General features: G+C 36.7%; 1 protein-coding gene across 3 annotated transcripts in view; it reads left to right on the top strand.

The window, feature by feature from the left end:
• GANC (glucosidase alpha, neutral C) overlaps window positions 1–25,806 on the top strand; it is a 28,291-nt gene extending 2,485 nt beyond the window's left edge. For 2 of the 3 annotated variants that reach the window (XM_087722144.1, XM_087722145.1), the window contains exons 2-23: window positions 131–193; window positions 3,422–3,549; window positions 4,778–4,960; window positions 5,197–5,245; window positions 5,588–5,654; window positions 6,429–6,525; window positions 10,351–10,531; window positions 10,784–10,934; window positions 11,141–11,379; window positions 12,699–12,825; window positions 13,162–13,241; window positions 13,924–14,067; window positions 15,121–15,217; window positions 16,431–16,532; window positions 16,834–17,077; window positions 18,961–19,025; window positions 19,448–19,524; window positions 21,420–21,494; window positions 21,946–22,059; window positions 22,373–22,485; window positions 23,445–23,548; window positions 24,499–25,806. In XM_087722144.1, coding sequence (XP_087578270.1) covers window positions 170–193; window positions 3,422–3,549; window positions 4,778–4,960; window positions 5,197–5,245; window positions 5,588–5,654; window positions 6,429–6,525; window positions 10,351–10,531; window positions 10,784–10,934; window positions 11,141–11,379; window positions 12,699–12,825; window positions 13,162–13,241; window positions 13,924–14,067; window positions 15,121–15,217; window positions 16,431–16,532; window positions 16,834–17,077; window positions 18,961–19,025; window positions 19,448–19,524; window positions 21,420–21,494; window positions 21,946–22,059; window positions 22,373–22,485; window positions 23,445–23,548; window positions 24,499–24,611 — 2,574 coding nt within the window. In that variant the 5' untranslated portion in view covers window positions 131–169 and the 3' untranslated portion in view covers window positions 24,612–25,806. Of the gene's footprint in view, window positions 1–130; window positions 194–1,712; window positions 1,822–3,421; window positions 3,550–4,777; window positions 4,961–5,196; window positions 5,246–5,587; window positions 5,655–6,428; window positions 6,526–10,350; window positions 10,532–10,783; window positions 10,935–11,140; window positions 11,380–12,698; window positions 12,826–13,161; window positions 13,242–13,923; window positions 14,068–15,120; window positions 15,218–16,430; window positions 16,533–16,833; window positions 17,078–18,960; window positions 19,026–19,447; window positions 19,525–21,419; window positions 21,495–21,945; window positions 22,060–22,372; window positions 22,486–23,444; window positions 23,549–24,498 lie in introns of all 3 variants that reach the window. The other variant, XM_014064994.2, reaches the window with a different exon arrangement.
• Window positions 25,807–26,761: the final 955 nt, after the last annotated feature.

The following is a 26,761-nucleotide window of genomic DNA, read 5'->3' as shown; positions in this document are numbered from 1 at the left end:
CAGGCAATTATTTCAGAACTTTCCATTATATGCATCAGAATAAGCTTATTCCAGTGTCTATAGCTGAGGGGAAAATAATCTTTATTTCTTCACGATACGTTTTAGAAATGTTATATTTTCTTGTATTTAGCGTTCAAGATGAGGCTGTGGATAAAAGCCGTTTTAAGACATGCAAGCAAATTGCCTTTTACAGGTAAAATTATGAATATTCTGTTATCTACAAATATTGTATTCATATAACATTGCAAGGTATGGCCAACTGTCACTGAAGAGGATTGCAGCAATATAACTTATATTGCAAAGTTTGCATTGAGAGGAACTTTATAAGGGCTACTTGATGTGTGCTGCAAAAAATCCCTATGACCTCTACATGGCAGCAAAGAGTTTTATGTATTTATTCATTAAATTTCTACACTGCCCATCTTACCACGCAGATACCCAAAAAACCTCACTCCTTAATTCTTGCTGCCATTTAGTGGTGGTCCAAGTTTTTTTGCCGGGATTTTCTAGCTGTAATTTAAAATTTGTTTCATTAATATAGTTAATCCCTTTATGTGTTTCCTCAAATGCCAAAGCCTCCCAAGACAGGTTACAATAAAAACAAATGTGAAATTGACAATAAAGCAATTCTCAAACCAATATAAAATAACAATATAAATGTATTTTTCAAACATATTAAAAGAGGAGGGGGGGAATCTGGCCTTCACACTGAAAAAGCTTTGATGAAGAAAAAAGTCTGAGCATTTGAGAAATATTATGTTATTACATTACAGCCTACCTCAACCCATTGTAGTTCTAGCTTTCCTGTAGAGTCTGGTTCCTGGTGTGGTCTACCTCATAGGGTTGTCATTACTCCAGTAATTTGATTCACACAGTGGCCAACCAGCTGTCTTTTGAATGTTCCTAAGCAGGTGATACGGACATATATCCCTTCCCAGCTTCATTACCTCACAACTGGCACTGCAAGGACTGGCAAGACCAGTTGCAAGTTAGTAGTATATCTGTCTGATTCCACAACTAAATTCCATGTTGTGGAAATAATGTTTTCCTTTGGTTCTTTTTAAATCTCTTTCCAATCATCTTCATTGGATGGTTCCTCTTCCTAGCATTTTGAGAAAGGACAAAATACTTCTCCTGTCTGCTTTTTCCATGCCATGAATGACTTTAAAACCCCAGGTGTGCTTTCTTTCTTTCTTTCTTTCTTTCTTTCTTTCTTTCTTTCTTTCTTTCTTTCTTTCTTTCTTTCCAATTGGAGTGCCAGATATCATAACTATTTCTTCTGTTCAATAATCAGATTTTAGTTGCCCTCTGCTGCACTTTATTCAGTGCTGTTTTATTATTTGTCGAATAATCAGAACTCTACCCTGTATTCCACACGTATTTATTCAATTAGGATGGCCACCTATCACAAATAAAAATAAGATGAAATATAACAAAACATGTCTCTTTTTAATATTTAATACTTTATTATTAAATATTAAATACTTTAATAAATATTAAATACTTTAATAAATATTAAATACTTTAATAAATATTAAATACATTAATATTTAAGATTTGAAATTATGTAATTTAGACCCATTGGTCTAATGGTATTTAGTCAACTCTTTGAATATGATCACATGGAATTTAGTCAATTTTTTGAATATGATCACATTATCATCTATAATACAGGTAATATAAATTTTTATGTTCTTTGTTGGGTACATCAGGCGTCAGAAACGTTTATGTCCTGGGAAATCCCCGTACCAAGCCTTACTACAAACTGTGGAACTATCCAACAGCAATGTCAAATTCCAAATTTTCAATGAAAAGAGCAAGGTAGGAGTACCTCTCAGTGTTTGATCAAAAACATTGATGCTCAGTTTGCATGTAAAATCAGTCTTTTTGATCTGGTGGATGTTAGATAGTATTTTACATTATGTTGGGAAGTATTTAAATGATTTTAGCGAGTATTTATTTAGCTTTGTGACCTTTGCATGGCGAAGGTGCGGTGGTATTATGTAATATTTCAAAAGCTCCTTCCATAATTAATGTTATATACATTATTTTATTTATCAAGCAATTTGTTTTCAAATGTTTGTGCCATGAAGCTAGGTAAACATGTAGGTAGTCCTCATTTAAAGTCCAATGATTCAGCGATCTTTCAAAGTTACAATGGTGCTGAATAAAGGAGCTGGTCCTCAAAGTTTCAGTCATTGAAGCACCCTCAAAATTCAGACACCCCTCAGGCCCACCTGCAATTATGAATGCCTTTTGGCCGCCCACCTATCTACTACGGCCAACTGCCACAACAACGTGTCCACTTCAGTGCACCCTAATGCTGTACTAACCAAGGTCTTCTTTCATGTTGCTTTCTTTCATGCATCTATAGACAGGATTTCTCTTGTTCCCCATCCAGAGCCTCCATTTGCACTCCAGCCAGGGCCTTCCTTCATGCCCTGCCTTGGTCCTTCTTTCATGAAAGAAGCCCAGCATGTGAAAGAAGCCCCTTCTGTTGGTGTGTGCACCATCATTTTGAAACTCATGATTTTTCATCATGCCTAAACCAAACACTGGTTGGATCCATGTTTGTGTTAAGCCAGAGAGCAATTTATTTATGGGCCTAGAAAGTGGGGGAAAGCTATATATTAGGTCTGTAATCAAAATTTATGGATTATGTTAGGAAACCCAAATATTAATTTGTTTAATATGGTTGAACAAAGCATACAAATGAGAGCAGTATTTAGCTCTGAAGTTAGAAAAGGTCAGGGATTTCAATAGATGTTTCTTAAGTCTTACTAAAACTATGAATGATGCTTTCAGCAGATTGTCCTTTGCCCTGATTAATTGCAAGGAGAATATTACCATGGGTTACTATGGGAAACTAGAGTCTAAAATGTTCCAATATTTTAATTATTTATCAACTTATTTTTAAACTTGTAAGCTACCCATAATCACTTTATAAGGGAGATAGTTGACATAATGAATGAATGAATGAATGAATGATAAATAAATAATACTGTATCTATTCAGATATTTGGTCTACTGAATTCAATCACGCTCCTGTTTCAATATGTAGAGGATAATATTAAATACCTAGACTAATGAATGATATAGCTATTCCCATTTTATTTAAGATGGACAGAAAACTATAAAGTTTTCGGTGTGAACTTTCTTGCTGAAAGCAGTTTAGAATGCTATTAGGTACTGTATGTCATTATTACTGATTTGCTTCTAATCTGTTTGGTAGCAAACACTCACAAATAAGATTCTTTTCATTAGAGAACTTACAGTATGTTGAAACTGTCTTTTTTATTATTTTGACTACTGGTAAATAATAATAAAAAAGAGAATTGATGTTTTGTGAGAAATTGGTGTTTTGTCTAGTATAGCATATTAGTATTTTCTAATCCTTTTCCTGTGTTTATTCAATTACTAGGTAACTCTTTCAGTAGAAATGTATGAAATAGAGGGCAATATTTTCAGGCTTAAAATAAATGAGGTAATTCCACTCAAGCCAAGATATGAAGTCCCTGATGTTCTCATAAAGGAACCAGCTAGCTTGAGGTAAGTTATGGGAAGTGATATCAGGTGTAGATTGGGAACAAGTCCTCTTTTTGCCACTGGGCAAAATTTATATATATAAAAAACTATTATATATATTTATATATTTATAATTATAAATCAACATATAAACCAACTATTTATACGTATGTTAAGTTTTAGCTTTCCAGTTTAGAAAAGAAATATCAGGATATTTTTAAAGGAATATTGTGTCAGATATTTTACTACATATGGAGTAAATATGGACCTCATTCAAATAAATATTGTTTATTATTGAACAGTACACATAACTAGAGTTTTTATGTGATGCATCTATGTTCTTCACATATAGTATTTTGAGAGTTTTTTTCATTTTAGTATTTTTCCTATTTAGCCCCCCCCTGTCATTTAAATTGCTTTAAATAAAATGAAATTTGCTTCCTGTGATCTTAGAATGAGATTAATAACAATTAAGCAAAAACATAATTTACTTTATACTTTTATACTTAATACTTTCTATAAGTATAAAGCCTTATACTTTACATAATGAGCGCTATATTTCAAAATATCTGAAGGATATCACAGCCAAGCAGAATCTGGCATACTTTATTTAATTATTTGTTTTTAATATTGCAAAAATGATCTCATCTGCTAGTAGGTAGTGAGGAACCTTTGTCCTTGCCTTGTATTACAATGTTTAACTTTTATTTGCTTTAACATACGTATAAAGAGAAAAATACAGAAAGAAAAAGAGGATCAACTAGAAAGCTAATCCAAAATTCCCACATTATTAATCATATGGGAAACAGCTCAGTTATTAAAAACAGCATTTAACCCTGGGTACCCTGAACAATCTTGTTCAGTCTTCCCATTCAACTGATAAACAATCCATGAGCAGTTTTTCTGTCACAACCAAATAATTTTCAATGTACACTCCATGCTTAATGTTTCTTTTGCTAGAATTGATAGCTTTTTAAAAGAATGTTTAGCCATTCCCAGTTGCAATATGCTTTTTTCCTCTTTTTAAACCAAAGTGGCAAAAATATCTGGTACATACTGTATATCCAAAGATACTGGTATTTGTTGCAGAAATGTATGACAAAAAAGGATCAGCTTTTTTATTTTACACACACATACACACACACTTGATGCTTGTGGAACTCATCAGTTTCCAGATTTGCTATTATTTGTAATTTGAACAAAAAAATGTTATGAAATATTTTTTCTATGCCGGTCTTTTTTCATTTCCAAGGCTGAAGATATTAGAGAAAGATGCAGACAAACTTGTGCTGGTAGGTGCTGATCAAGACCAGCAGATTCATATAATGGCAAAACCTTTTCAAATACAGCTTATCTCTAAGGATGAAATTTTACTGAGCATGAATTCCAATGGCTTGTTGTATTTCGAACACCTACAGTCACCACCTCAAAGCAGGTATGATATTACTTTAATATATAAAAGAACAGGGGGGAAATGAAAAAGATAAAGGAACAAATAGAAAAAAGGCAAAAATATAACATGAAACATACAAAAAGCAATATTGGTATCTGTGCTGATCTAAGTACAGATAAATTATTGCAGGTTGGGCTAACTAACATTCTTATTTTAAAATAAATTCTTTTGTGAAGATCTGCTTGTAATTATACACTGAATACATTTGATTTTTAAAGGAAATCTACTTCACAAGAAAAGGAAAGTGGACTGTCAGACTCTTTTAAGGTAAATTTAATCTGTAGATTTATGGATTTTTGTCTGGTGTGTTTATCCAAGGGACAAATCAGTCCTGTGGTGGAAATAATAAGATTTGATTTTTAAAATAATATTTTTAATTTTTTAATCTGGAAGGGATCAGTGCATTATTTGAGTACAACATAAATAAGACAGTTACTAACAATTATTAACTAGGGCATGGTCTGAATTCTACAGTGATTTGATTGTAGAATATTGCTTGGAATTAGTTGTAACCCAGAGCTAGATTGGAAACTGATTGTATTCTAAGACAATGCTAAATTCTGTTGGCTAGTCGAAGATACAGTTACATTTCTTTTCCTTTTATCTAAGGAAACTGAAGAAGATTTAGATCTCTGGGAAGAAACATTTGGCACCTTTTTAGATATCAAAGCTAATGGTAAGTAGCTCAGAGACCATCATTCTTTTTCAGCTCTGAATTTGATCAGTTTGATTGAAATCTCATCAGTTTTTATATGAAAACTTGGATATCATGCAAGTTTGGGTCATTTCCATTTTTGTAAAAGTAGTTATAAAAATATTGGGGATCATTGCTTGCTACCTTGGGATATTGAAGATAGCATGCAATGTTGCCAATGTTTAGCTATCGTCTAATAATTTAAAATGTTATCCTTTCTCTCAATCATACTAATGTATGAGGGTGAAGGTTCATTCTCTGAGCTTATGGGTTAGTTTCCGGATGTTTCATTACCAGGCTGGATAACAACTTCAGGGGTGTTTAGAGGATATCACTGTCCGTGTTCTTCTATTTATAAGGACCTCAGGTGTGAGCATGTCAAGTGAGGACCTTGTGACAGGTCATCTGTGAGTTATCAGTGAGTCTTTTGATGGGTCTTGTAATGGATCTTGTTATAAGGAAATTACCTCAGGTCAAGGAGCTGAACAGCGGGGGGGAGGGGTGTTGCGGGGGTTGGTTGAGGGTTGGTGCTGTCTCTGGTTGGTTAGGCAGTTGATTTGGATTCTGAGGGATTCGTAGGCTGGTTGTAGGTAAATGTGTCTGTTGATGGAATTGCTTGTGGAGTGCCAGGCTTCAATGAACTCATGAGCGTGGCAGATGGTAGCATGGCCAATGATTTTGGTGTTGCTTCAAATTTACTCTTTCATGCTGCCCTGTGTTTTCACTTCCTCACAATGCTATTCTGTCTTGATACAGGCCCTAGCAGTGTGGGTTTAGATGTTTCTTTGCATGGATATAAACATGTCTATGGAATACCTCAGCATGCAGAAACCCTTCTCTTGAAAAATACCAGGTAATGAAATAAGCATAAAAAATAGTGAAATTTTCTGAACGTCACCGTCAATGTTCCCTCTATTTTTTTTTCAGTGTGTGCAGAAAAATATAGTGTTCGAGCAGCACATTTTCATGCCTGAGCACCTGAATTTTTTTTAGCCATAATTGCCATCAGAGCAGATGTTGGGAGGGGGGCAAGGAGGAAAAGGGTCCCCTCCCTCTCCCTCAGACCCCCAGGAAGGAATGGAGGGGAGGGGGAGGGAAAGGAAAGAAAATGGGAAACAAGAAAAGGAAAGGAAAAAGGAAAGGAAATAGAAAAGAAGGAAAGGAAAAAGGAAAGGAAATGGGAAAGAAGGAAAGGAGAAAGGAAAGGAGAAAGGAAAAGAAAAGAGAAAGGAAATAGAAAAGAAGGAAAGGAAAAAGGAAAGGAAGTTAGAAGAAGGACAGAAAGGAAAAGGAAAGAGTGGAAAGGATTGGTACTGCTCAAAAATCAAGTCTCAAGATCCTGTGGACCCCTTTGGCTCAGGCATTCCAATTCCACGCTGCTTCCCTCTCTCCTCAAAGCGAAGGGATCGCAGAAAAAATGCTGAGCCCAGAACGGGGCTTTAGACGAGGCAATGCCTGAGAAACCCCGGATGTGCGGAGAAACGCAGGCTACAACCAGCGAATCCCGTTTTCCCAGGAACTGACAAAGCCCCAAAGGACCAATGGGAATTCTCCCTTCTGCAGCGTCATCAATCTCCGGGCAGAGTCTTCCTTGATTTCACCAATCAGAAATCAGAGTTCAGAAGGGAGGGAAGGGGGATATTTTCAGTCACATTTAAAGACATTAAAAAACACTGTGCTGCAGTTTGAAACTTCTGCGCGGTGTTTTTTTGTTACCTGCGCGGCCGCGTGCGCAGCTTAGAGGGAACGCTGGTCACCGTAGCTCAAGACTTTTGTTCCAAGATCTGGGGGCTTTTGGCTACTAACAATCATAGCTATGCCAAATTAATAGTATAACATTAAATGAAACACAACATTCACTGTGTTCCACATTCAGTACCATGAGGAAGTAGCTCAGCAGCATCTCTCCTAACATCTAGAATATCGCACAGCATCCTTAGACAGCATTGCTAATCCATTCAACTGATCCTTTCTTGCAACCCAGTGTGAAACAATGGTGGAGGTGTTGGATTAGAACAGGGAAGACCAAGACTCCTATTCCCTTTAGCTGTGGAAGTTCATTGGTTTATGTTTTTTCCTGGTTCTTGCTCCCCATCTCCTGTTTTCTTCAACATAAAGTTTCAGAGCACTCAATTGCTGAAAGTGACCTTTTGCTTTCTTTGCAGTTACAAGGTTTTCCCAAGAGTTACATTCTAGATAAATATTTTCTTTCAAATATCCCTTGCAAGTCCCAAAGGTGCTTTTCCAGGAGGCAACTGGATTTTCTTGTTTTTCCTTTGAACACAGTTCCCTTCTCAACAAAGAAGTTTCTTCAGCTCTGGATGGTAGAGAGTGGAAAGATCCAGTCAGAGCTGAAGAAGCTTCTTGAATGAAAAAAACACCTTTGGGACAAGCATGACCTGAATGACTGAGAATCTCCATAGACCAGCTTTGCTGGTTGAAGAATTCTGGGAGTTGAAGTCCCCAAGTCTTAAAGTTGTCAAGGTTAGAGACCCCTGCTATAGACTATCCCTTGCAAGAAAAATAGAATGGAGGACATGCTCAGTCTATTCTGCCTTTTCCTTTGCATTAACTGCAGGATTCAGTGCTCAGCAAAATGTATGCAGGTGGTCCTTGATTAAACCATTCGTTTAGTGACCTTTCAAAGTTACAACAGCACTGAAAAAAGGGACTTATGACCGTTTTTTGCATTTATGACCATTGCAGCATCCCCGTGGTCACATGATCAAAATTCAGACACTTGGTAAGCTGGTGTGTGTTTATGAAGGTTGCAGTGTTCAGGGGTCATGTGATCATCTTTTGTGACCCGCCCGATATGCAGTCAATGACAAAGATAGATTCATTTAACAGCCATGTTACTAACTTAACAGCTGCATGGATTCACTTAACAACTGTGACAAGAAAAGTCATTACATGGAGCAAAACTCACTTAGCATCTCTGTTGCTTAGCAAAGGACATTTTGGGCTCAATTGTGGTCATAAATCAAGGACTGCCTGTAATATGCAAATATCTTTATAAAAATACCTTCGTGCAAAGGCCTAGACATGTATAAGTTTTTACAAGGAAAAAGGGGGCTATATACAACTCCAAGATTGCTATCCTAAGTATATTTGCTAGGAAATAAGCTTTGTTTAAATTTATATTTGGATTGTTATTGTTAAACCAGAATAGTTATGATCTCCCCGATAGTCGGGGTTCCAAGATACATCCAGCCAACTATAATCTGACAGCAGAGCTGCCTGTTGTAGAAAAGCACAGAGTATGAACAGCATTCACCCATGCAGTGATGTGAGATATTGATGACAGATGACTTCACTAAATAATGTGTTATTTATAGCATGAGGCACCCTTTCCTGTTTTACTGACCTCCAAATACATAGGATATCGATCTGTATAATCCCTAATTTATATTATTTAGTATAACTTGTGCCGTTTCCATACAAAAGCGTATCTTGAACCAATTTATAAAACATGATGTACACAACAGCAATATGTTAACGGAGAGATGATCCTCCTTATTCCGTTGTGTCATTATCCACAGTTGTGCTTATCTGTTGTTGAAAACTAATGCGCATACAGGTAGTCCTCAACTTACAACTACAATCGAGCCCAAACCTTATTCACTGAAACCGTTCAGTGAGAAATTTGTTAAGTGAGCTTTGTCCCATTTTATGACTTTTCTTGCTACATTTGTTAAGTGAATCCCTGCAGCTGTTAAATTAGAGTTGTTAAGTGAATCTTGTTTCCTCATTGACTTTGCTTGTCAGAAGATCACAAGGGACAATCACATGATTCCGGGACACTGCAGCCATCGTAAATGTGAGTCAGTTGTCAAGCATCCAAATGTAAATCAAATGACCATGGGGATGCTACAATGCTCTTAAGTGTCACGAGGCATCATATGGTTTTCTCACAGCAAGCAGTATTGTTCTTTAAAAAAAAACCGCACACACTCCGCTGGTGATAAAAGAGGTCATCCCTTTGGAGTCATTCATGACCTTTCAAAGGTTCTTTTGATTGCACTACTAAATGCTAGTTTTGCTCACAGACTTCTTTGGTAATTAGAATGAGCAATCTGTAAGCAGCAATGGCATCTAGGATTGCAATATACCTTCCACCAAGATCCTAAAAGACCCAAGTGAAGTGGAGAAGCCAAGATTAGCTACACAGTCATGATTAGCTGAATGAGTTGCTCCAAAGGACAAGGGTGCCCATTGTTGCAAATAGCCTCATCATCAGATTGACACCATGTGATATGCTGTGAGCGAGCAAGGAGAAGGAGGAGTAGCAAATAGAGGTGTGTTGCATAAAATGGTCTCAGTAGATGAATACTGAAAGCCAGAATGGTCAATTCTATATAGAGATACAGAAAGTTAGGATATAAATCCAAAGGGGTGAACAGATGGACAGATGATCAAAGCCAGACATCTTACTCAGCAATCTGGTTGTCACATTATGCACTAAGTGTTATGATAACAGAACTGCAACAAAACTGGAAGAATATTAGGACAAAGAATGGTATAAATTGTGACTATGGACAACTCATTCCATAGTACCAGAAGGCAATTGCAGCACTATAATACCCTCTTCTTGTGCTGGATGACATAAAATAATATCTCAATAGAGATATAATATGAATAATATCTCAATAGCAATTCATTTGTCTTTGTGTTCCAGTGATGACAACGTCTACCGGCTTTATAATCTAGATGTCTTCGGGTATACCATCCACAGCAAAATGGGCATTTATGGTTCAGTGCCCTTACTCTTAGCCCATAAGCCTGATCAGACAATTGGAGTGTTTTGGCTAAATTCTTCAGAAACGTTGGTGGAGATTTCTACAAAAGCTTCAACAAAGGTGAGATGTAGTATGTTCTGCATGGACGTGTAAGCCATATTGTGTAAGAATTAATAACATTATAAAGCATCTTCCACCCACCTGAAAATCTCATGTTGAGTTGGACAACATTGACCACCTAGCCATCTTGGTCATTGGAAGTTATTGTTAATACTGGAAAACTTTTTGCAGACTTTTTTATCCTACCTTTATTATTTTTTAATAAATGCATTTAACACTATTTTTAAGTATTTGTATATGTTTGTTTTAAAGGTTTTACCTTCCCAAACTCCAGACATGTCCAAGCAGATGGTAGTGCCTCAAACTGATGTACGCTGGATGTCAGAAAGTGGAATCATTGACATGTTCATCCTAAAGGGACCCAGTCCTTTTGATATTTTTAAGCAGTATGGACAGCTAACAGGTATTGGTTTATGAAGAAATTATCTTTATCCCTCCCTTGCAGTCTTCCATAATTAATCTACCAACTATACAATATATGGCATGGAAAACTGACCTGATTATTTTTATTAAGTGGAAGAATAAAAATGAAATATTTATCATTGAATGTGCTCTTAGTTATATTTTGAATGGCAGCACAATTTTTTTTCCTCTTCGTTTTTCTCATAGGCACTCAGGCTCTGCCTCCTCTCTTCTCTCTTGGGTACCATCAATGCCGCTGGAATTATGAAGATGAGGATGACGTAGAAAAAGTGGATGCAGGTTTTGATACCTTTGATATCCCCTATGATGTCATATGGCTAGACATTGAGCACACGGATGGCAAACGGTACTTCACTTGGGACAAGGAGAGATTTCCCAATCCTGAGAAGATGCAGAAGCAGATACTTATGAAGAAAAAACGCAAGGTATGTAATACACTAAAAATAGAGGGAAAGTAATACAGCTACACGGCTTTTTGTATCCATCGGTGTCTACTGAAAGCAGCACTATAAAAATTTCCTTGAAATTTTTAAAATAAATGTTGTTTGGAAAGAAATACATCTATGGAAGAAAACAATCACACTAGGAAATTCCCTTTAATAGTCTAAAGCAATGACGTGCAGTCACTAGAGGCAGGGGAGGCGTGGCCTCACCAGTCATGAGGAAAAGGAAAGCATTTTAAAGAATTTTTTAAAAATAATTAAAGTCAAGGTAGTTGATACCAGATTCTAAGTCACAGTGACTTGGAACAGTGCTTAGTGCTTAACTATAGGAGGAGGCCAGAGAACTAGGGGCCTCTTTTGCATAAGGAATTTTTCGCCTTTTAAGAGTTAACCAAGGGTTAAAAAGCAAAGAATTCCTTATGCAAATGAGGCACGTGTTCTCTCGCCTCCTGTAGAGGGCATTTTTAGAGGCTTTTTAGAGTTCTCTGGGAGCAACTAGCTCAGTCTGACTCAGAGCTCTGGCCTTTCATGAGGGCAGAATTGAAATCCTCTCTGAAACAGCTGGAAAAGGTGCGTGTGTGGGGAGGGGGGAGGAATTCAAAAAGTTTGATTGCATGCAAAACCCACGTTGCCTTTTCAAACACACACACACAAACAGAGCTGGATAAAAGTATATAAGCCCAGCTTCACTGAAAAGGCAACGTGATTCACCTGCAATCAAAGGCTCCGATCGGAAGGCAGCAGGGGAAGGGTGGGTATGGCAGAGGAGCTGCTTTCAAGCCTTTGGAAAATATATCCAATCCAACTTCTGTGTTTGTGTTTGAGAGTGAGTGAGTGAGAGAGGGATCCAAGTTCTCTGTGTGCGTGTGTCTGTTTGAGAGAGGGGGGAGGGAGGGAGGAAGGAGGGGGAGGGAGAAGAAAAAGAATGGGAAAACTTATTTTGCAAGGGGGAAAAATGCTGTCACTTTAAATCGGAACTGAGCATGCCTGGCTGTGGAATTCTGGGAGTTGAAGTCCACAAGTCTAAAAAGCTGCCTCACCAGCCATAAAACTCACTGCACGTCACTGGTCTAAAGCATTCTCTATTTTTCCCCAGCTAACTTGGGAAGTTTTTTGGCTTCTTACATATGCTTTTTCATCTGCTTTAATTTGCTGAAAACCAGTTTAATTGGGGATTCTGGAAATTATGAATCCAAAGCATCTAGAAGAGAATATCAGATTATGGAAGGCTAATCTAAACAACCTTGCAACATATTATTCAGTCAACAATAAGGCTGTGTTATTATCTCTCATGTTGGCAGCTGGTTGTCATTGTGGACCCTCATGTTAAGATTGATCCTCTTTATACCATGTACTCACAAGCAAAAGCGAAAGGATTCTTTGTAAAAGATCATAAAGGTGAAGATTTTGAGGGCATCTGCTGGCCAGGTAATAAACTCTTCACTTTATAAATCACTTTGAAGAAGCACATAGGAGGTAGATCAAAATAGATTTTCTTGTTAATTGTAATTGACCTATTTGAAATCAACTGGTAAGTTCCTTATCTTAACAATTGACAGGTTTCTCTCTATTTCTGCCTCTCTTCTTATTTGTATCTTAACATTTGTCAGAACCAGAAATGACAGTAATAGGTATCTGTCTCATGTATCATTACATTGGCTTGAACATTAATATTTTCTATTACTGTAATGGGATATGACACACACGAAAAAGCCAGTTTTGCTTTTTCTTCCTGCAAATATAATACAATCCTAACATCTGTAGGTCGCTCATCATACCTGGATTTTACCAATCCTGAAGTCCGACACTGGTATGCAGATCAATTTGACTTCAAAACGTACAAGGTTTGTGTTTTATAATGATATGGTCAGTACACAGAATAGTACTATCTATTAATGTGATTTCTATACAACCTTGGTTGCTTAATTTTGGAAATATGGAAAAAGTCAAAATCTAAATAGCTTTGGCAATTATAAATAAAATCCATTCAGAATATAAAATGATGGACTAAAGTAGGACGTCTTTTGCATAGTCATCTCTGTGTAAAATATCTAGAGACATTTCAGCTCATGCAAATTCCATTAAGAGATAAAGTTGGAAATAAGAGGAATGTACACCATCTTAAATACTTTATTTGGTTTAACATCTATTTGAATTGAGAAGTTATGTGAGATATCCTCGTTCTGAAGAACTCCCAAGAAGGAAATCTTCATATCCAGTGGTGGGATTCAGCCAGTTCGCACCACTTCGGGAGAACCAATTGTTAACTTTCTGAGCAGTTTGGTGAACTGACTGTTGGAAGAAATCACTAGGAAATCACAATTGGTTGTTAAATTATTTGAATCCCACTACTGTTCATATCTCCGCTCAGTTGGATCTCAGGCACAAGGGACAGTCTAGGAGACAAAGGAAAAGAAAAAAAAGCACACCTTTCAAAGCACAAAACAAAATAAATTAGTATCAGTATTTAAATACAGTTCTTGTACTTAACTAATACATTAAAGAAACTTAAATGTTGGCCTACAGAGTTCTTCTGAAATTGTTTTTATCTGGAATGATATGAATGAGCCTTCAGTCTTCAAAGGGGTAGAACAAAGCATGTCAAAAGACGCTATTCATTATGGCAAATGGGAACATCGAGATGTTCATAACCTCTATGGCTTTTACCAGGTAGGACAATTGCAACTGAATTAACAATTATAATACTGGTAGTTCTTATTATGGCATTGCCTGTTGCTGCTTATCCTGCATTTTATCTTAATCAAAGTGGATTATAAATTCATTAATAAAAAAACCAGTGCCATTATAACCGCAATAATAATTTGTTTTAAATCTTTGTACAATAATAAATTATTTTAAAATCTTTGTAGCTGTTAATGTTACTTAAAAACAAACTTCAGCAAAGTATATTGCACAATATCATATTTTATTCCAAAACATTGCAAAGTACATTTCTTTATTATATATAATGTCATTCTTTCCTTTCTTTCTATTCCTAAGATATGTCACTTCTGTGTTCAATAAGTTTTGCTGTATTTTATCACTTTATCATTCTGGGCCCTCACTTTTGTATAATTCCAATCCCATTGCAACATTTGCTAAAAATGTTTTGCTTACCATTACTGTTCTGCATAGTGATTACAGTCCTGAATAAGATACAGGAGACTGTGAGTTCTAGTCCCCCTTTAAGAATGGGTGTGAAAACCAGCTGGGTGACTTTGGGTCAGTCATAGTCTCTCACCCCAACCCACCTCACAGTTGTGAGGAAAATGTCCATGGAGATTCTCAATCATCTAGGTCATGGTTGTCCCAAAAGTGGTTTTTCAAACAAGCAACTGGACCGTCTTTGCTTTTCCTTGAAGATGTTTTGCTTCTCACCCAAGGAGCTTTTTCAGTTCTGAGCTGAAGAAGCTTCTTGGATGAGAAGCAAAATGCCTTTAAGGAAAAAAACAAAGAAAGTCTAATTGCCTTTTGAACAAGAACCTTTGGGACAATTGTGAGGAAAATAAACCACCCTGAGTTGTTCAAAGTAAAAATGGGATATCTAATATAATAACAACAATATATCTTGTCTTTTTATGTACTCTGAGAGCATATGCACCAAAGACAAATTCCTTGTGTGTCCAATCACAGTTGGCCAATAAAGAAGTCTAGTCTAGTCTAGTCTAGTCTAGTCTAGTCTATTCAATAGTGGTAATAATATATATATATATATATATTTAGCAAATGGCAACCGCAGAAGGGCTGGTGAAACGAAGTGGAGGACTGGAGAGACCCTTTGTTCTTACCCGCTCTTTCTTTGCTGGATCACAGAAGTATGGTAAGTATCGAGGAAGACTGATTTTTCTCTGGTATTGCCCTTGTCTGGATTTAAACATTTCTAGGCTACTCGATGATTTGAACGATTGTGTATGTTTGAAAGTAAAAGAGATGTAAGTATTTGTGCACATATTCCCTTTAATCCAACTCTGATCCACAGTTAAACCAGATGACCTCTAGGGAATTAATCAGATTTAGAACAATTTAGGCCGTTAAACTGAAATACAAATTTATTTCATCTGCTGGCTTGAGTCCAAATGAGATCCATACCATTCTGTTTGCTTATTTCGGAAGGGTATTGGTGAACTTCATTTTTTAAAACCACTTTAAAAAAAAAATCATTGTAAACAAATCATGCATTCTCTGTCCCCACAGTCGTGACAGTCATGCTCTGCGAGACATTATAACATGTTGAATTTGAAATGGGAAGACATGCAAAGCACCTGACATGCCGACAGATGGAGAATATAACAAATGCTTTGCTGTTGTACTTTAGTCTCTTTTTACATGGCAAATGATTTTCTTAAAATAAAAATATTCTCTATTCTGGACCTTAATTATTACAAGCTGCCTAGAGTTATCTCTATGTGAGATGAAATTAATACACGAATTAAATAAATAAGAAGTAAATAATGAAAATTATAAAAAATAATGGGAGAGCAAATTTCAAACTTTTAAGGTGGCCAGATTTTTAAGACAGTGAAAAATCACTTAGTTATCAAGACTACAAGATCTATAGGATCTTACGGAGTGCAAATTCCACAGTTGCATCTTATTTGTGCCGTGTCACACATACAAAAGCAGTAGAATTTGTGTCATATTAGCATAACACTGCTTTTGTCACTAGACACACAAAGATGCCTCTGCTTAACTATTTTCCAAGTATACTTACAGGCTTAAAGACATGGAAAATCATATCACATTTCATGGAATATGTGTTAAAAATCAAACCATAAAAAACTGTGGAATACAGCTCTTCTTAAATTAGAAACAGTGTTGTAAGTAACTTAGGCTTTTGCAATTGTGTGGATCCATGATAATACATAATTTTCATGGCAATACGATTTCCACTTAATAATTAACATTGTGAGGCCAACAATATATACCTGTAGTGACATAAAGTATGATATATATTGGGAAGTAAAGCCCATTCAATTCAATTGGCTTTACAGCTAAATACAGGTAGGGTTAACATTTTGTCCTGTGATCTGCAGGTGCAGTGTGGACTGGAGACAATAGAGCAGATTGGAGTTACTTGAAAATCTCCATTCCAATGTTGCTGACAATCAGCATTGCAGGAATTTCTTTCTGTGGAGGTAAGATATATATATTTCTTTATCAACTCCCTTTAACTGGACAAATGGCCTCCTTTCGTCTTGCAGAAAGTGTACTACGTTCCAATAAAACAAATTAAAAAGTAGTAAGTGAAGCTTCTAAAGTCTTAAGAGACTGAGACATTTCAAAAGTTGCTTGTTTTTAATTAAAACATTTATACATTTTTCTGAAAATTACTTTGTTTGGTCTTAGAACATAGCATATAACTCTGTTAATAAATGTGGGCAATCCAAGAAGTTTGAATTTCTCACCAATTTCTGATAGTCTTTTTTTGATGTCCAGCGGATGTAGGTGGTTTTATTGGAAATCCAAAACCAGAATTACTGGTTCGATGGTATCAGGCTGGGGCTTTGCAGCCTTTCTTCAGAGGCCACGCCATTTTGAAATCCAAACGTCGTGAGCCCTGGCTATTTGGGGAGAAGTACACAAAGATCATCAGAGAAGCTATTAAGGAGCGCTACTCCCTGCTTCCTTATCTTTATACGCTGTTTTATCAGGCACACAGCATGGCTGAACCAGTTATGAGGTAAGCCAGTCATTGAAAAGGTTTAATTTCTGCTTTATGCCAGAATATTTGTAACAGTTTATGGCAACACATAAAATGTTAATGAAATATGTATTGAAATGCAGGGCTAGCATAGATGCTAGTTCACTACTTTAGCTGTGATCTTTTAGGACACCATCTATGTATCATGAGCTGGTAAAAAACAGGTCAATGGTAGGTTACCTTGAAACTCTTTCTAGGACTAAATGAGGTTTGGAATACAATTCCTAGTCAGACTTTCAAGATCTTACCTTAATCTCAATAAATATAGCTTTGGTGCTTATCTGTGGTGATGATTTCTTGGCCTGGTCTATCTAGTAGCGCTGACACCAGTTTTGCAAGTCTGATTGTGTTATACTACTTCCTCTGACTTATAGTTTGGAGGGTATCCGAGTTGCCTTTCAGTGTGTTCTGAATGTTCTGGATTTAATGTTTTATCCCTTGTTGCTTTGGCAACTGAGTTTGAATATGTCCATCAAGGTCATCTTTCTTACTCTCTATATATACAGCTTCCCAAGAGTTTTGCTATATGAAATGGTAGCAAATGATTTTTAAATCAAGTTTCCATTTAATGCTCTTGGTACTATTGTAAATTAGCTTTGTGGGGACTGGTGTATTTTCTTGGTCTTTGACTGGCATAGGTAAGGGTAAAGGTAAAGGTTTCCCCTTGCACATATGTGCTCGGTGCTCATCTCTGTTTCAAAAGTAAAGAGCCAGCATTGTCCCAAGACATCTCCGTAGTCATGTGGCCAGCATGACTAAACGCTGAAGGCACATGGAATGCTGTTACTTTCCCACCAAAGGTGGTTCCTATTTTTCTACTTGCATTTTTTCATGCTTTTGAGCTGCTAGGTTGGCAGAAGCTGGGACAAATAACGGGTGCTCACTCTGTTATGCAGCGCTAGGGATTCGAACTGATGACCTTTGTGATCGACAAGCTCAGCGTCGTAGCCACTGAGCCACCGCATCCCTTTTTGACTGGCATACCAGGGACCAAATTCTAAAAAAATCGGTTGAACCAAGAAAAGTCAGGGGAAAAGTTAGGACCAAAGCTAAATTTGATTTGTTTAAATATGTGAATAAAGTTGATAAAATATCTTATACATTTAATAACTTCCTCTTTATACCACATGTACATTATAATATTACAATTATAATTATTACAACTTCTGTGTTATAGTGGTGATTAAGCTGTGGCCCAGGAGCAAGAAGAAGTTGTTTCTAGTCCACCTCAGCCAAGGAAGCTCGCTGGATGACTGAGCTGTCAAACTCTCCCAACCCAATCTATTCAAAGGGTTGTTGTTCAGCTGTTCTCATTGTTGATCAGTGCATCTTTTAAACTGAAAACACAGCATTTGTTCTATGTGTTCAGTTTCCACTGAGAATGAAACTATAGATATAAATATATAGATACACACACACACCAGTGGTGGGATACGACCGGTACACCCCAGTACAAGTGTACCAGTGCCTGCTGGGACCACCAGGTACCATTCTGGTACGGTGCTCCGGAGGGCCCGCCCACCCGCTCTCCTTACCACTATTTGAGCTGATCGGGGCATTTGTGCACTTGCGCGGCATGTACAGCGCCTGCACAACACTCAGTGAGCATTTGGAGCTTCACAGGCAGTAGGTACACATGCACATGCTGTGCGCATGCACGTGGGTGCCTGGACCCATTGCACCATACCAGTTGACCACTGACACACACACACACACACAGATATTTCAAATAGTTAAAACAGCAACTTTAATGCCCACATCCAAAGCATGAACTTAAGAAGCTATAAATAGATGTAGTATAGGAAAGAAAATTACGCTCCTTAGCATTTATATGAATAGTAAAATGCCTTTGTTTTTCATAGGCCTCTCTGGGTGGAATTTCCAAAGGAATTAGAAACTTTTGGCATTGAAGATGAATACATGCTTGGTAAATTTAAATTATCCATAATGTCTACTATTTATTCAGAAGTTGCAGCATTATGTACCCCATTTATTAATTTTTCCTAATTTGTTTATTATTCCAATTTATATAGACACTTTTATAGGAATTGAAGGAGATGCATATTGTTGTATTGATAAAGGCTCCTCTGCGTTAACTGAGACATTGCTATTTCAGCATATTCTGCATTATAAATATAGGGGTTTGTTTATTTTTCTGTGATACTTACAACCAGTCTCCTTGGGTGGCAGAGTTAATCAAGTAGCACAAGACATTCAGTGATGAACACAGACCTGAATATAAAGGTCTTCCTTAGAAATATAGATCACATTTATAAACAAGTATTTAAAATTCTTCTAGTTATAGGAGAAGAAAAGTGTAACAGTACATTTTTTATATTTTTAATTTAGGAAGTGCGTTATTGGTACATCCAGTCACTGCTCCAAGAATCAGTGCAATCAATGTCTTTCTGCCAGGCCCACAAGAGGTAAGACAAATAGAATTAATTCCCTCCTCCCAAACACACACACACACACACACAATTTTTTCATTAATATCTGGACTAAACTTGATTAGCTAGGCTTTTCTATTAAGATAATTAAATTTATCAGTGTACAAATAGCAGCTTGTACTATTATTTTAATAACCTCATGCAAACATTTTTTTTTGTCAGGAAATATATGCAGTACTTGGCCATAATTTTTTTAAAAGTCAATAAGAGTGAAAAGTAGAGTTATATGAACTAATGTGCCTTCAGGAACATCCTGTATTATCTATTTCTAGGTCAGGCAGGGAGGCTATGGTATGGATCCCATCAGTTAAATTATTTTGACTGACATGGCTTAGGACCGTGTTGGTGAACCTATGGCACGTGTGCAGAGGTGGCACACAGCGCCCTCTCTGTGAGGACGTGAGCTGTCGTCCAAGTTCAGTTCTACTGTGTATCTGTGCACTGTCACATTCCAGCATTCACTTGAATACAGAGAGTCAGTTTGTTTGGTGAAAAACTTTTATCTCTATCTAAGAGACTACATGATAACGAGCACTAAATGACAATTATACAAAGGTAAGCAAATCCAAGTCAGTTCTAACCAAGTTAACACCATCACTCATATATATACCGTTACCCCACCCAGCTCCACCCACAACTCCACCCAGATGACACCCAACCACCATCACCAATCACCATGACCCACACCCTCAGCCACACCCCCACTCAGTGTCATCATAGCCTCCTTCCTGGTTAGCCGCATCCAAGCAGAGGAGTTACATCAGAGTAGGCAGCTGCACTCGAGTAGAAGAGTTACTCTGCAGAGTAATGAGGGAAGCCTTGCAGAGCCACATGCAGCTACAGGCTCCGCCGCCATCAGAGAATCAACATCAACGTGGCAGCATTGGTGGCATGTAAGCATGGCCGAGCGGGCAGGGTGATTGACAGGTTCCCCCCTGAATGGCAGCCTGAGGGCATCCCTCACCAGCCAGCTGGTCTTCAGTCTCTGCCGTGCACGCAGGGCTGTGCAGGGGGTGGGGGACGTGCGGTGGGCCGTGTGTGCATGTGGTGGGGCAGGGCGTGTGCGAACATTGCATTTTGAGAGTTCACACACACGTGCACGCTTTGGGCACTTGGTCTGGAAAAGGTTAGCCATCACTGGCCTAGGAAAAAGGGCTTCTCTGTCATTGCTCTCACTCTTGCCCCCAGAGGTGAGGTTGGTTCCCACTCTTCCAGCCTTCTGAAAGAGCATTAAAGTCTCTCTGCCAACTAGCATAATGAATGGTATCCAATCCTAGGGGTGGTTGGTGGCTTAAGGGCACTCCCTCTGCTTTTTTTGAGTTTATTTTTAACTCTGTTTTTAATTCTGTCTTATTAACTATTTTTATATGATTCTAATCTGTAAACTTACCAAGTTACTTAGATAATGAGATGGGTGGTATAGAAATTTGATAAATAAAAATAAATTTCTGGATAACATATTAACTAAATTATTTATGGACCTATATATTTTCTCTAGAATAATCTTGGCGATATAGATACAGAATTGTGATTCCTCAGACAATGCTTTTCTTTAATTAGCAATAACTTCCTTTCCATATAACACTATAGAAAACAATTTAATTGATTAAATTGTTGAGTGGGAGTATTGAGTTGAATAAATGTGCATCAGTTTTTGAGAAAAATATAAAATGGTAGATTCATTGATTATAGCTGTCTTAGTGAAAACTTACTACTCTCAACTTATGCTATTTATGTGTTGTTTGCTACTTCTGTGTTGGTTAAGATTGATGGATTATTTATTGATTTGATTTTCTACAAGGATTTGTGTGGAATTTCTGTATTTAAAATCTAATTCCTGTACATTTGTTTACCTTTTTATTATTTGACAGATCTGGTATGACTTCCGAAAATTTAGACATCTGGATGGTCATGGCACATTGAAGATCCCAGTAACATTGAAGAATGTATGTGCTTGTTTTAAGATTTTTTTTTAGAAAAAGCTTTATCTTCATTGTAATTTAATTACAACTGCAGTTCTGTTAAGAGTTTGAGATAATTCTAATTTAGTGAACTCTGTTGATTTAAATGTAGAATGTATAAAGATTTAAATCTAAAATGTGTAACTACCAATGTTCTAAATCAAATAGTATATGCTAAGCAGGAGCTAACTACAAAAAAGTATTTCATTATCTACTTCCTTTGTCCATATAGTATTTTATTGTACGTATTTACTGGCTGGGTTGATACAATATTTTGGCTTTGTATATTTTATGAACTGAAACATTGTGATTTGATTTATGGCTTAGAGTCCTGTGAAAACTCAGCTAGTGATGGTTAATTTAATAAGCTATGATTAAAGAAGCATTGTTTTAGTTCAATGTGTGAATCCAGCCACTATTTATTTTATTTTTGTAGATTCCTGTCTTTCAACGTGGTGGGACTATTATACCGCTAAAGATTTCTGTAGGAAAATCCACAGAATGGATGGTAGATGTTCCATATGAACTCCGTGCTGCCCTAGATTATAAGGTCCTCTATAACAATTTTTGTATGCACTATTTATTTATAGTTAATTGTAAATGTATATAAAGTTATTTAAAATGAATAAGTATCAATTTTCAGTACTGATCTCTCATTCTCCAATGTCAATGTGATTTTGGTTTTCATTTCTTTAATTAGCAATAACTTGCTTTTCATCTAACATGATAGGAAAGTAAAGCAGAGTGGATTTTGTTGTGGAGAATCATATATAAAGTGGCTTGCTTGCTTGCTTGTCTTGCCCAGATGTGCAGCTGGGCAAAACAACCAAATTATAGTTCTGTGTTTTTTTCCCGATGTATAGGGATGTGCAACAGGTAAATTATACCTGGATGATGGCCACTCATTCCATTATCTCCATGAGAAACAGTTCCTGCTCAGAAAGTTCAGCTTCCATGAGAATGTTCTCTCCTCCAGGTAAGTATATTCTAAATATGGAAGGAAGAAACAGGAAGTATTGGTCATCTTAGGCTCTTACATTTGCATTGCTCATCAATTTCAAGACCAGCAAACTGCAACTTTCAGTTCCTTGTCCCAAAAATGAATGGTTAGGGTTACTTTCTTTCACCTCTTTTGAATGATGGTTTCTTTTACTGTGCTTGGTTTTCTATGTTATACAGGTAGTCCTCGACGTACAACCCCAATTCAGCCCAACATTTGTGTGGCTAAGTATGACATTTGTTAAGCGAATTTTGCCCCATTTTATCACCTTTCTTGCCACAGTTGTTAAATGAATCGTTGCAGTTGTTAAGTTAGTAACATGGTTGTTAAGTGAATTTGGCTTCCCAATTGACTTTGCTAGTCAGAAGGTCACAAACCGTGATCCTATGATCCTGGAACAGTGCAATTGTCATTAATATGAGTCAGTTGCCAAGCGCCTGAATTTTTATCATGTGACCATGGGGATGCTGCAACAGTTGTAGGTGTGGAAAATGGTCATGTCACTTTTTTCAGTGCCGTTGTAACTTTGGTCACTAAACAAACTATTGTAAATGGAGAACTATCTGTAATTGGCTGGTATACACCTCATACTCACTGCAAATCATACAAACCATTTCAACTATGGTGTATGAATCCAGCCTGTTGAAGAACCCGAAAATCCTCTTCATCTTGTCTTCCAGCCAGGTTCTCTTTCAGGGACGTACTTGTACCTGTTTCTTCTTCCTCCCAAGCATATAAAATTTGGGTTTGTACACCATGTTGGAGATTCTCTTGGCAGCTCCAAAGCAACACCAATGTCTACTAAATTTTGACAAGTTAACAAACCTTCTCAATTTTTTTCCTGCTGCTATTTAGAAGGGAAGGTACTATATTCCCTACGGAACATTGCCAAAAGAAGTCGGCATTTTAATAATTAAAACACTATCTTTGTTTAGATGCGCTAGTGAAGAAGGACTATTCCAGACAAACTGTACAGTTCAACAGATACTGATTTTGGGAATAAAAAAGGAGCCTTCTGTTGTGACAACAACCATGTTTGGTAAGAGAAAGAAACAATCCAATTTCCAACTTATTTGTTTGTTTCCACTCTAGACTCTAGGGCATTTGAAGCATTGTGTTTCTCTCATTGGAAGAAACTAGATCTATTTATTGTTTTACATGGTCACTCTTCTCTTAAATATGACTCTGAGTGGCTGACAAAGATTTTTAAAAATATAAAGTAGAAACAATACAAAAATAAATTTCACACTCACTCAAAATACAAAGTAGTTGCCAAAGACACAATTCATCAACACTGCAGGCACACTGATGCTAGCCCTTCAAGGCTTTCTAAAGGTGAGCAGAGTTGAGGCCAACTAAATCTTGTGGGGTTTGATATTCCAGAAAGTAGCTATTTCCTGGGTTTCACTAGATGACAATTCCTGCATTAGATGGAACTTCTGCACAGAATAACGTGCATTTGGTTTTCAGTAACAAAATTCTTCTTCAATAAGTTCCACTCAACAAGGTTGTTTCCTAAAGACAAGATGACAACATTTAATTGATAGGTAATGTACAACATCTTGAATTGCTTCCAGAAGTCAACTGGAGCTAATGCAGTTTATATAGCAGCAATGACAGATTAATATCACAAGAAGTGCCAGTACTGCTTATGCTGCTACTTTTATTGTTGGAGCAGCTGAACTTCTTTTCTTCATCCATTAGAAGTAGATGTTTGAGTTACTTTGCAGAGCAGGTTGGAAGAAATGCTTGGATATTAGTAAGTCCTGAACTTGCCCATATCTCACCAACATATCTCAAAAGACCACAAGACCATTCTCCAAAGTGGAGAACAGAAGATAGTCCTAACAAGTGCTCACTTTGGAAGCATTTGCTTCAGAACAGAAAGCCTGATTACAACTTCGTTTTTTTGGGTAGATATACGCCAACATTAATATGCATGGCTTACTTTAAATAAAAGTTATGTCTATTTTTTTAATTGCAATTTAGATGGAAAAGAAGACAAGACAGTGGCTTTCACATATGATAGCAGAAATTCTGTGCTGACCCTTCAAAAACTTTCCTTAAACATCGGCAATAACTGGGAACTTCGTATCAAATGAAAGCGAAACTTCAGATATGCTGACTGTGTAAACCGCTTAGAGAGGGCTGTAAAGCACTGTGAAGCAGTATAGAAGTCTAAGTGTTATTGCTATTCAGAGATGCAGGTGAAAAATTGAAAAATAATACTCTGAACAATTTAGCATGGGTTTTTTAAAGTATTTTTTGAAGTAGACCGAACCTCAAATGTGACACAATAACTACTGTTTGTATAATTTAATTGATTCACATTCAAAATGTTGTTTATGGATGAAAACTTTTTGATATTATTTGCAAAAACAATTTCTTGGGGAAATTGGCCTTCTCCGGGATTTTTCAGTTCTGTATTAAACATTTATTATTTTGCACATCCGTGCAATGATTTTCTTGCTTTTATAACACTTTTGGAGTAGATTATCTGCTTACATTTTAATTGATGCACTGTTCTGTTTCTTGGTGGATTCTGTTTAGCAATTTTACACATTAATTCTGCCAAGAAGTTCTTCGAAAGAAGAAATATGAATGAGAGTAATTATAATAGCTAGACATCTGCCACAGAAAGATTCTGCTTCATAAAGCATAATTGTATTTTTATATGTGATAAAGAGATTTATGAATTAATGAACTCTAGCCTTCTTTTAGCTGGTGTGTCGGACTGTAGAATTCCCATAAACATTGTGAGAATCATCCTCCCATTATGTACAAAAAGAAACCTGAACAATGATAAACTGAAAGGGAATGGCGAGACAGTATCACAGTAAGGAAACCAATTCAGGCTTTATTTTGCTGAGCAATTACTATTTCATATGGAAAATAATTACTTAAATAGAAGGGAAACTGGATTCCAACTGGAGAGAGTTTGGAACATCATAAGTAAACTCACTCACTCACTCTGTTGCCAAAAAGTAACTTTCTGTTTGCAGAGCAGAGAAGCATAATTGCCATTTCAGTATTAAAAGGGCCATATTTTAGAAGTGTCCAAAACAGGTTTTCACAACAAATGCCTCTTCTTTCAGAACATACCTGCTTATTCAGGCGAACTTACCTAAGGAAAGATTTTCAGGACATATAACCATCATTCTCATTGTAGAGATCAGATATACATATCTCCTCATATAGTATTCTATATATACATAGCAAAGATATTTGTACCAGTAGCTATTACAATCATGTAAAAGTGGTATAAGATGTTGCTAAATATATTCTGCATAATAAAATATATTTGAAACATTATGTTTTGTATGATTCTATTTTGAGAAATAGGAATAAATGCTAGCTACTTCTTCATTTGTTCACTGTTAGGCTTTTTCTCAATATGATACAGAACACAAATATGAAGCCTGCATTTGTTTTCCCCCATACAAAACTTTTATTGCACAATATTAGTTTTCTGTCTTATTCTATTATTTTCCTATTACTATAAGCTTACCAGTATTTCTTAAATTTCCATCTCTATGTTCTATTTATATGTTTTTATACTTATGTGTATAGTCTTGTGGGAATTTTTTAATCCTATTTCTTAAGCCTTGGTTTCCTAAATCTTCACCTCTTCCTCAGATTCTACAGCTCTTGTATCCAATCTCAATCCATTTGAACATGAAGTCCTATTTTTTTTCACTTCTTTATAGGCGTAAATGGACTTTTTCTTCCTTCCTCCCTCCCCAATCCAAGCTCCACCAATATCCAGTCCTCTATTCCTGGAGCCCCTCTGAACCTGGGCTGCTGCATGCAATGAGCTTAGTTTGCAGGCTTGTTTTGTTTTGTTTTTTTGTTTTTTTTTGGGAGGGGGGGATCAGGCTATTTTCCTCTCCCTGTTTTTCAGTTCTGCTGCTCAGCGGTCCTACAGCTCCAAGAATTGACTGTTTTCTCCTGCTGCTGAAGTCCTTGCCTTTGTGTTGAAATCTTCTCTTTTCTCAGGTCTCTGCTGACTTCCTAGTTAATTTGACACACCTGTTGTCAAGCCGTCTGGTATGTGAAAGCTTTGATCTTTCCATATTTAAGATTTGGCAATATCTGGGAGTGCCACTTGAAGATGATTCACTTGTGCAAAAGGCACATGATGTTCTGAAAAATAATCTGCAACTAGGACTTCAGCCTTTGCAACTTTTTAACTTTCTGGAGTTGTCTTCTTTGTTAAGAAAGTTGTGAAAGATGTGAAAGCTTCAAAAAAATT

This window comes from Thamnophis sirtalis, unplaced genomic scaffold, assembly GCF_051295495.1.
Source record: "Thamnophis sirtalis isolate CommonGarterSnake01/CBP01778 unplaced genomic scaffold, rThaSir2_p1.2 scaffold_1, whole genome shotgun sequence".
Taxonomy (NCBI): domain Eukaryota; kingdom Metazoa; phylum Chordata; class Lepidosauria; order Squamata; family Natricidae; genus Thamnophis; species Thamnophis sirtalis.
This window is presented reverse-complemented; position numbering and strand designations above follow the sequence as displayed.